Here is a 10,995-nt window from a genome sequence, read left to right as displayed (position 1 = left end):
GATTGGCCGCTAGGCGGCTAGGGGGCTCCTGATTGGCCAGAATTCATTCTGAGCCCAGACACCGAAGAGGAAGGTTCTCTCCGGCTCTGAAATCCGGGGAGCGTCGCGGAAGATGCCGACAGCTGCTGGAAGTCGCCAGCAGCTGTCAGAAGACCTGGATGTCGACAGATGAAGAAAGAAGACCATCCATGCAGGACCTGGGTGAGTAGGATTTCCTTCCACAGGTCCAACATGGATTATCCTCGGACAGGACGCCGTCCCCGGAGCCGCCGACACCGGAGCCAGTGACCTACCAACGGGATCAAGATAGGTAAGTATCAGTATGTGTGTAATGTGTGTATTAAACTTTTATTTAAAATGGGTGTCAGTGTGTTTTATTTAACTATTTTTTTTACTGTGGCACTACAAGACCCAGCGGGCCCTTTAATGCCCAGCAGGCTGGGACTTGTGGTTCTCCAAGTCCCAGCTTGCTGGCACTTGTAGTGCCACAGTAAAAAACAATCGTTTGTTCTATTTTTTACACCGCTATCAGCTCGATGCCCACCGCCCAGGGGCATCGAGGACAGCACCAGGCTTCAGCCTGGTCAGGTAAGTCCTGGAGGGGGGGGGGACCCCTTTATTGGGGGGGTCCCCTCTCCCCCAGGGCCCCTGGCCAGGCTGACTGGTCGGTAGGGTTAATGCTTTGGCCGGGGGGACTTGCATAAAAAGTCTCCCCCCGGCTGTGGCATTACCCTGCTGGCTGGTTTTGCCTGGGGCTGGTTCTTAAAATACGGGGGACCCCTAGTCATTTTGTCCCCCGTATTTTGGGAACCAGCCCCAGAGCAGGAGCCTGGGGCTGGTTGTTAAAAATCAGGGAACCCCTATTTGTCGGGTTCCCTGATTTTTAATTACCGGCTCCAGGCTCTGTCAGCCTGGTGCTGTTTTTTTTTTTATTTATTTAATTTTTCTATTTTTTTACACTGCAGCCTGCACGGATCTGACTGATCCGTGCAGGCTAAAACGCAAATAGAACAGGAAAATGGTGTTCTATTTTCCTGTCGTATTTGCGTGGGTGTTTTACACCACTAAGCAGCCGTATTATCAGTACGGCTGCTTAGTAAATCAGAAACCACCATTCTTTTGAATGGTGATTTCTGTCGTATCCTATCGATGGTGTAGACATTCGTATTTGTAAATACAAATACGAATGTTCCATCTTTAGGACTACGAATTGTTGTATTTTTGGGATTGTAAATCCCGAAAATACAAATTAGTAAAAAAAAGGTGTATTTCTCCCTACGAATACACCTTTTTTCTACGAATCCATTTTGGTAAATGTCCCCCTCTGTGTCTGGAAGAAACCATGTTGCCCTGCAGCGGGAGCAAGAACATTTATATTTGTTCTGTGCAGGGTAAATACTGGCTGGTTTTGCATGCAGCCCACAAATGTTAGACAGCTTTATGGCTCTGCACAACACACCTTCCCCACCTGCAGTGCCGCCCCCGATAATGCAGGCACATGGCAGCAAGGATGGTAAAGTCTCATCCAATGCAGCCTATATTCTCCAGTCCAATAATGCAAGTTACCAGAAACATTTCAGAACCTTTATTAGTTACATCACTAATAAATAACTGAAGAACACTCATTTATTAACTGAAGAATACTCATAACTTTACAGTTACATATAAATATTATGCTGTTTGATACACATGACTGTATGACTGATACATATTTGCCCTGTCAGTAATAGAACAGATAACATTGGACATGACACACAACTACTGTAACACTGAATACACAACTTGCAGTTCCCACACAATTATACACCAATTCCCTGCACCAGACTCACTGTCTGTATATACATATAAACATCTGTATCCACTGCATCATATTATGTAATGGGACCAATCAGATTCCCCTCCCACCAGCTCCAGCCTCCTCTCATATTTCTGTACAGATTCCCTTTCCCATACACCTAATACAGCATGAAGGGGCTCAGTGAAGGTGGCAGTGTAGGTGTGTAAGTGTCTGATCATGTCACACACAGAATAAAAGGTCATAGAAAAAAAGGACATCTGTCCTGCCTCATAATCCAAATAAATCCTCACTCTATCATAGGAAGCACTGGCAGGTAACGGGATTGTCTCACCGTCATGTATCACTGAATGCGCCTTATCAGAAGACCTATCCAAGCACCAAGACTTGTTATTCCATCCAATTTGTGACTGCTCCCCTCTCCTGTCTGCACTGGGATAACACATCCCCACACGCCAGGTGTCTGCGTTACCGACGTCCATATCCCAATTTTTGAGGACAATAGTCATTGGATCAGTCATACAACATGGCTCCTCTGTATCAGACAAGTCACCTGTGTCTGGTTCCTGTAAAACAGTCATTGGATCAGACATGTTACCCAGCTCCTTAATCTGACACATCTTCCTGGCAATCTCATCCTTCTTCATTTCCAGCTGCTGAATCAGATCGGAGACTGCGAGTGAAACACTCTCTTCCTGTCTAGAGATCTCATTCAGCACTCTCTTCTCTAGGTCCTCCAGCTGTCTCCTGATGTCTCTAAACAGGGCAATGATTGTCTCTGTTGAACCAGCTGCATTTTTCGGATTTTTTCTCCTGCGTTTCTGCAGACTCTGGATACTTTTCTCAGTCCCCTTTCTCTTGGCGGTCAGTTTCTGCAGAACATTTCTCAGTTTCTCCTTCTTCTTCTCAGAGGCCTCACCCAGCATCTCCACCACGTGCCCCCGATGCTCTCCGGCCAAACTGCAGGACACACAGATACAGACATTGTCCTCAGTGCAGAAATACTTCAAGATCTCTTTATGGAGGGAACATGTTCTCTTCTCCAAGGAGGTGGTGGGATCAACCAAGACATGTTCTGCTGACTTGTTGTGGGTTGGGATCATTTGGTCTATTGCATTATGGTAGAAAGTCATTAGGTCGAATCCATTAGGTCGACATGCTAAAAGGTCGACATGATTCTAGGTCGACATGGGAAAAGGTCGACATGATTCTAGGTCGAAAGGTCATTAGTTCGACAGGTCATTAGTTCGACAAGGTCATTAGTTCGACATTGTCTATGTCGACATTCACAAGGTCGACATGGGGTTTTTCACTGTTTTTTTACCTGAATGTCAACACAGTCTACATGGACACAGTTTAAAGTGCACTGCATCCCCTCGCATCGCTCGCTGCGCTCGCAATGCGTCGGGCACGGTGCCTCGCTACGCTCGGCACACTATTTTATTCTCCCACCACGCCCTAGTGGATGGTAGGGCATGAAATACCGCCTGTCGGCACATGTTGGCTCAAAAAACAGTGAAAAACTCCATGTCGACCTTGTGACTGTCGACATAGACAATGTCGAACTAATGACCTTGTCGAACTAATGACCTGTCGAACTAATGACCTTTTGAACTAGAATCATGTCGACCTTTTCCCATGTCGACCTAGAGTCATGTCGACCTTTTAGCATGTCGACCTAATGGATTCGACCTAATGACTTTCTACCATAATGCAGTAGACCAAATGACCGCATCCCCTTGTTGTGTGTCCTCCAATGTATGGCCCTTATTCAGATTCGCGCGGTACGGCCCGCGTGCGGCCGTACCGCCGATGTTTTCCGTCTGCACATGCGCAGAGGTCAATCTGCGCATGTGCAGGCGAATTCGCCGCACAGAAATTTACTACGCCGCAAAGGGGGCGTATAGGGGAGTGAGGGGCTTCATGCCCTCATTTCCCTATGTATACGCCCCGCGTTTCATGGGCGTTCCCATGCAAACGCGGGGCGTACGCATGCTAATGAGGGCATGACGCAACTCATGGGGGCGGAAAGCTGACGTCGCCGGATGTCAGCTTTCAGCCCCCATACAAGCTACCACACGGACGATTATCCGTGTGGTCTCAGCTTGCGGGAGCTGCCGCGGCGTGCGGACCTGCCTTCGATGGTCGACGACCATCGAATGCAGGGGGCAGCTCCCACCATGGTGGAGGCGTAGCCTCCACCATTTTTATGCGGATCGCCAGCCGTCCGTGTACGGACGGCCGTGGCGATCCGTAGGGTGGGCGGGGATTCGTCTGGTGCGGTCGGAGCCGCATATGCGGCTCGACCGCACCAACCAGAATAAGGGCCAATATCACAGAGAGAAGCTTCACACTTCAGACAGGTTTTAAGAACAGGTACTTGAGAGTGGACACAATAAGTGCAGAACATCCCAGTTCCCTCCTCTGGAATAGAGCGTACACATTCTGCAATATTGCAGAGCTTTCTGTTTATCTCTAGTGCAGGACGATCCAGATACTCTGCTCTGCATTCTGTACAGTTAAATACTGTAGTCCCCTCCTGTGTATCCAGCAGACGATCAATACAGGCCCGGCAGAAGTTGTGTCCACATCTCAGGGTTACACGTTCTGCTATATTGCAGGGGGATGTGTCATTTGGTCTACAGCATTATGGTCGACAGTCATTAGGTCGACATGGGTCTAGGTCGAAAGGTCATTAATTCGACATTGTCTAGGTCGACAGTCAAAAGGTCGACATTGAGTTTTTCACTGTTTTTTGAGCCAACATGTGCCCACACACGGTATTTCATGGCCTACTATCCAATAGGGCAGGGGTGGGGAACCTCAGGCCCGGTGAGCCGTATGCGGCCCCCATAGCCGGTTTGAGTGGCCCTCCCACCTGCCCAGCGGCTTTGCCGAGAGTCAAGTACAAGGGAATTCTCACTTGAGGTCGGTATTTCTCGCGAGATTCCTCTTAATCAACAGCAGCCGGAGACTGTCAGTCCTATTCAGCGGCAGCCGCTGGAGCGTGGGATGGCTGCAGCAGGACAATTTGTAAGAGAAATTTTTACTTATGGCCCCCGAAGGATTTTTTTCCCTTTACAAACGGCCCTTGGCACAAAAAAGGTTCCCCACCCCTGCACTAGGGCATGGTGGGAGAATAAAATAGTGTGCCGAGTGTAGCGAGGCACCGTGCCCGACGCATTGCAAGCGCAGCAAGTGTAGTGCACTTTAAACTGTGCACATGTTGACTGTGTTGACATTCAGGTCAAAAACCGGATGTCGACCTTTTGACTGTCGACCTAGACAATGTCGTACTAATGACCTGTCGAACTAAAGACCTGTCGAACTAACGACCTTTCGACCTATAACCATGTCCACCTTATTTGTGTCGACCATAATGCTGCAGACCAAATGATCCCAACCCGTCAATAGGAATGTTAAAGTCACCGAGGATGATAGAGGGGAGGTCATAGGCAAGAAAGTATGGTAGCCATGCAGCAAAGTTATCAAGGAAAGAGGAGCAGGGGCCACGGGGGCGGTAGATCACAGCCACAAGGAGGTGAATGGGGTAGAAGAGGCGGATAGTGTGTACCTCAAAAGGTGGAGAATGTGAGGGAGGGCTCAGGTGGGATGATGCGGAAGGTGCAGCAGGGGGAGAGGATGCCCACTTCTCCACCCTGGTGGCCATCAGGTCTGACCAAGTGGGCGAAGGAGAGGCCTCCATAGAAGAGGGCAGCAGGGGAGGTAGTGTCAGAGGAGGACAGCCAGGTTTCAGTTATGGTGAGAAGGTTAAAAAAGTGGGAGATGAAGAGGTTGTGGATATTTGGAAGCTTGTTGCAGATTGATCTAGCATCCCAGAGAGCACAGGAGAAAGGAAGGGACAGGTGAGATAGGAATTAGGTTGTGTGGGTTGTGGGTGCATGTTAGCGGTGTGGAAATTGAGAGGGGGCGAGCCCTGAGAGCAAGGACTGGTATGGGACAGGAACGAGGAGCCATATTTCAATACAGAAGTTGTTCAGAGGGGCAATATAGAATGGAGTTGGTGTAGCCAACCCTAGTCCTCGAGAGCTACCAACAGTGCATGTTTTGCAGGTCTCCTCACAGAATCACAAGTTAGCTAGTTAGCTCCATATGTGTATCTTTTAAAATGTGTCAGTGATTAATGAGTGCAGCAGCTAGGCTGTCTGGAAAATGTGAACTGTTGGTAGCTCTCGAGTGCTAGGGTTGGCTACCACTGGTGTAGCCCAAGGGTAGTCAACTCCAGTCCTCGAGAGCTACCAACAGTTAACGTTTTCCATGTCTACTAAGAGAATCACAAGTGAAGTATTTGGCACCACCTGTGGATCTTTTAAAATGTGTTGGTCAGTAATGAGTGCACCTGTGAGGTGAGCTGAAAAATGTGAACTGTTGGTAGCTCTTGAGGACTGGAGTTGGCTACCCCTGGTGTAGCCTAAAATGAGCAGTGAGAAGGTGATATAGTAGAAGGGAGAAGTGCCTACAGAAAATATTATCAGACAAGTGTATGGTGCCTTTAGAATGTTAGGGACTTATCCGATGATGTTACCTGGAAAGGGAGGAGGTGTAAACCCATAATCCTGACCAAGATTGTGAAAAGCAAAATATTTAGTGCAAAACTTATTACAAAATGTATAACTAGTATTAGGGCAGATGTAGGAAGTGTCGTTATGGGGGAGAAGGGGTATCAGCAGATGTTATGTGCATGGATACCGCTTCTCCCCCATGTATGAAGCAGCCGGTGAGCGCTAAATGACAGGGGTGGTATGCGCCCCTTTCCATATCGGCACTGCTATCTAAACGATAGCAGGCCAGGGGCCATGGCTTGAACGGGCATGTGAGTGGACGCTGGGTTTGAGAGCTCTGCTAAAATCCTGCCCCAGGGACCGTGGGCGCACCATCCTTACCTCTTTGCCCTCCGGAGTCTCTCCTGCACCTCCTGTGCCGCCCGCGGCTCTCAGACGGCCTCGGCGGCTGCCTGGGCCCGCTGCGCTCCGTGCTCCCTCTCCTCCGGACATGGGTGCCATCTTGGATCGGCTTCTCCCTGCTCTGCAGCTCCGGCCTGGTCCTGCCCTGCTGCTGCGCCGGGGGGATACTCTCCAGAGGCGCCGCCACCTTCCTCCTGCGGTGCTCTGCTCCCGACTCCTGGTGGTGAGTGGGGCTGTGAGGTTGTGGAGTGGCATGGATACACCCGCTGAGAGGCCACCATCCCTGCTGCAGCCTCACATATAGCTCTTCGAACGTGGGATGTCGGCGCCATCTTGCCTAGGAGTGGTGGCTGTTTCCCCTGCAATTCTCCGCTGATATTCTAGTTCATATATGAAAGAGTTTGGGTAGGACTTGGAATTAGTTAGTGTAGTTAGTTGGTGGGTAGGGGGAGAGGGGTAGATTATAATTATTATTTTTTTGGCATAATTTAGCTAACATAGGAATGTTCCATTGCTGATGTAGCTTTGACTCGGTTTTAGTTAAGGGCCACTAATTTACTTCCTTTCTCTAGTCCACAATAGATAGATAGTGGGGTAGGGGTAGGTTTAGTTTATGGGATCCAAGTACGCCTACATTGGGGGTGGGTTGTACAGGGTGGGGGGTTTTTGTGGTAAGTTTTTTTTTTTTTTTTATTGTTTGACACTTCAATGCCAATGTATTCTTTTGTTATTCCCCCTGATTTGGTACGTAGATATTCTCTCTACAATGTGCAATGGGTGACTTTGTGCATTATACTTAGATACATTTCTACCATATACTCCTGTTTCATTATACTAGATATTTGGGATTGGTTTGAAATCCCAACGCCGGAATCATGACCGCCGGAATTCCGACGAGAGGGGGGGGGGGGGAAGGATCATCACACTTGCGGGCTTGCTGCACTCACCACGCCCGGTGCCTTGCTACGCTTGGCACACTAATTTATTCTCCCCCTATGCCACTCACTTGCTGTATACCATATGTACATTGATATGTCTGTTTGGGTATCGGGATCTGTTGAAAATTCAATAAAAAACGACTGTATACATTTTTATATATATATATATATATATATATATATATATATATATATATATTTGCAGGCCGATATGCAGGGTGAATGTATGAAAGTTCAGCAGCACTGACCCTGCTGCTATCTGCAGGGTGGGGAAGTCCTATCTCAACAGTAGGGACAGGGCTGTCCCTGCTGTTGGCTCTGGGCTGCGATGGAGATCTCGCGTGAGTAGCAAGACCGCGAGCATGCCGTCCAGCTGGCTGAGAGGCTGTCTGTCTGCCCGCATGTAAACTGATGTGCTGTCTCCAGGAGGGCGGGCATCGCCGGAGATGGGAGTTTGTGCTCCCCCGCTTTGGTAGAAAAAATGTTAATACATCTTTTTGATGTCCCTTCCCGCGCTGTGCGCTATAATACATCTGCCCCATCCTTTGAATAGTGCATCTGCCTCTTTTTCCCCTCTAAAGGTGCCCATACACGTACCAATTACCCGGTACTTTTTGTGCTAAAATAGCATCACATCCCATGCACAACATATGCACAACGATGCTATTTTAGCACAAAAAGTACCGGGTAATTGGTACGTGTATGGGCACCTTTAGTGTGTGGCACTATTAGTCTCAGCAAGGCAGCACCACTCATTACATAGGGTGTGCAGTATAGGGCCCCTCCCTAACTCCTGTGTGTATACTGCACCCCCTGCCAATTATATCAGCTGTATCTCTCCAGCTACCATATCACATTAAGAGCCTGATTCATGTTTGTGATACCCCTTTCAGATCGCAATGCCGGCTCGGGCCTGGGATCTTGATCCCGGATCCGACGCTTCCACGTTAAATCCGGGTCAACTGTAATTTGACTGTCTATTGACTGTCGCTCTAGATACGGTTGACCCTTTCAACCACACCCGTTACAGCAGGTCATTGGTTCCCCGGTCCTGTGCCCACAACACATGCTGATCCCTGACAGAAGCGGGGTAGGTCTTCTCTAGGTGACCGCTTTACCATAGAGATGTTTGATATCTTCATACAGAAAAACCAGGACTGTCGCACCACAACAGCTACTGAGACAATAATGCAAGATACCAGAAACATTCCGGAACCTTTATTAGTTACATCACTAATAAATAACTGAAGAACACTCATTTATTAACTGAAGAACACTCATAACTTTAGAGTTACATAGAAATATTATGCTAATTGGTACAAATGACTATGAAGGATACATATTTGCCCTGTCAGGAATAGAACAGATAATGTTGGACATGACACACAACTACTGTAACACTGAATACACAACTTGCAGTGCCCACACAATTATACACCAATTCCCTGCACCAGACTCACTGTCTGTATATACATATAAACATCTGTATCCACTGCATCATTCTTTGCACTAATGTCCCACCAATCAGATTCCTCTCCCTGACTGCTCCAGGCTATCCACACATATCTGTACAGAATCCCCTTCCCATACACCTAATATAGCATGAAGGGGCTCAGTGAAGGTGGCAGTGTAGGTGTGTAAGTGTCTGATCATGTCACACACAGAATAAAAGGACAGCTGTCCTGCCTCATAATCCAGATACACCCTCACTCTATCATAGGGAATACTGCCAGGTAACTTGATCTCATCATCATCATGTATCACTGAATAGTGATCTTCGATTTTCTCCAAGCACCAAGACACGTCATTAGATCCAATTCGTGACTCCTCCCCTTCCCTGTCTATACTGGGATAACACATCCCCACATACCACATGTCTGCATTACTGACATCCACATCCCAGTAATGTCGCCCTGAGGAGAATCCCCTGGTGCTTAGTACCTGAGGATAATCCTCAAATCTCTCTGGTGTCTCTGGCTGATCTTGCATTGAAGATGTGAATACAGTTTTCAGGTCACCTGATATAAGTATATATTCATACGCTGTGTTTGCATCCAGTGATATGTCTGCTGGTGCCTGCACATAGAAGCATACATTTATTCCTGTTATCATATCAGATAATGTTTGTAATTTCCCTGAGAGGAGACCCACATCCAGATCTCCCACTTTATGGTCATGCTCATCATATCTTTCAGCCTCCTCTATATCCCCCTTCTCAATGCCCTCCTTGTTGTTTTCCTCTGTGCCTCCCTCCACCACCTTCTCCTCCTCGCTCTCTTCACTATCCTGTTTTTGGTTAATAGTCATTGGATCAGTCATACAACAAGGCTCCTCTGTATCAGACAAGTCATCTGTGTCTGGTTCCTGTAAGACAGTCATTGGATCAGACATGTTACCCAGCTCCTCAATCTGACACATCTTCCTGTCAATCTCATCCTTCTTCATTTCCAGCTGCTGAATCAGATCGGAGACTGAGAGTGAAACACTCTCTTCCTGCCTAGAGATCTCATTCAGCACTCTCTTCTCTAGGTCCACCAGTTGTCTCCTGATGTCTCTAAACAGAGCAGTGACTGTCTTTTTTGAACCAGCTGCTCTTTTCGGATATTCTCTCCTGCGTTTCTGCAGACTCTGGATACTCAGATCAGTCCCTTTTCTTTTTCTGGTCAGTTTCTGCAGAACATTTCTCAGTTTCTCCTTCTTCTTCTCAGAGGCCTCACCCAGCATCTCCACCACGTGCCCCCGATGCTCTCCGGCCAAACTGCAGGACACACAGATACAGACATTGTCCTCAGTGCAGAAATACTTCAAGATCTCTTTATGGAGGGAACATGTTCTCTTCTCCAAGGAGGTGGTGGGATCAACCAAGACATGTTCTGCTGACTTGTTGTGTGTCCTCCAATGTATATCACAGAGAGAAGCTTCACACTTCAGACAGACTTTAAGAACAGGTACTTGAGAGTGGACACAATAAGAGCAGAACATCCCAGTTCCTTCCTGTGGAATAGAGCGTACACGTTCTGCTATATTGCAGAGCTTTCTGTTTATGTCTAGTGCAGGACGATTCAGATACTCTGCTCTGCATTCTGGACAGGTAAATACTATAGTCCCTTCCTGTGTATCCAGCACACGATCAATACAGGCCCGGCAGAAGTTGTGTCCACATCTCAGGGTGACAGGATCTGTATAAATGTTCAGGCAGATGGAACAGTCCAGCTCCCGTCTCAGATCAGCAGACGCCATCGCTGGTAGCAGAAGAGAGAAATGAAAATTAAAGTCTAAGGGTGGGATGTACTAAAGGGAAAATGCGGTAAACCTGGAGTTTTATTGCATTTTCCTA

The 10,995-nt window shown here is 47.8% G+C and overlaps 1 protein-coding gene across 1 annotated transcript; it reads right to left on the bottom strand.

Annotated features, from left to right (window-relative positions):
* Positions 1 to 8,937: 8,937 nt before the first annotated feature.
* Positions 8,938 to 10,898, bottom strand: LOC146027147 (E3 ubiquitin-protein ligase TRIM39-like). The gene has a single exon (XM_083158108.1). The coding sequence runs from the start codon at positions 10,896 to 10,898 to the stop codon at positions 9,183 to 9,185; it is 1,716 nt and encodes a 571-aa protein (XP_083014234.1). The 3' UTR covers positions 8,938 to 9,182.
* Positions 10,899 to 10,995: the final 97 nt, after the last annotated feature.

This window comes from Crinia signifera, chromosome 8, assembly GCF_055691185.1.
Source record: "Crinia signifera chromosome 8, ASM5569118v1, whole genome shotgun sequence".
Classification (NCBI taxonomy): domain Eukaryota; kingdom Metazoa; phylum Chordata; class Amphibia; order Anura; family Myobatrachidae; genus Crinia; species Crinia signifera.
The sequence above is the reverse complement of the archived record's forward strand: the minus strand, read 5'-3'. Positions and strand labels throughout refer to the sequence as shown.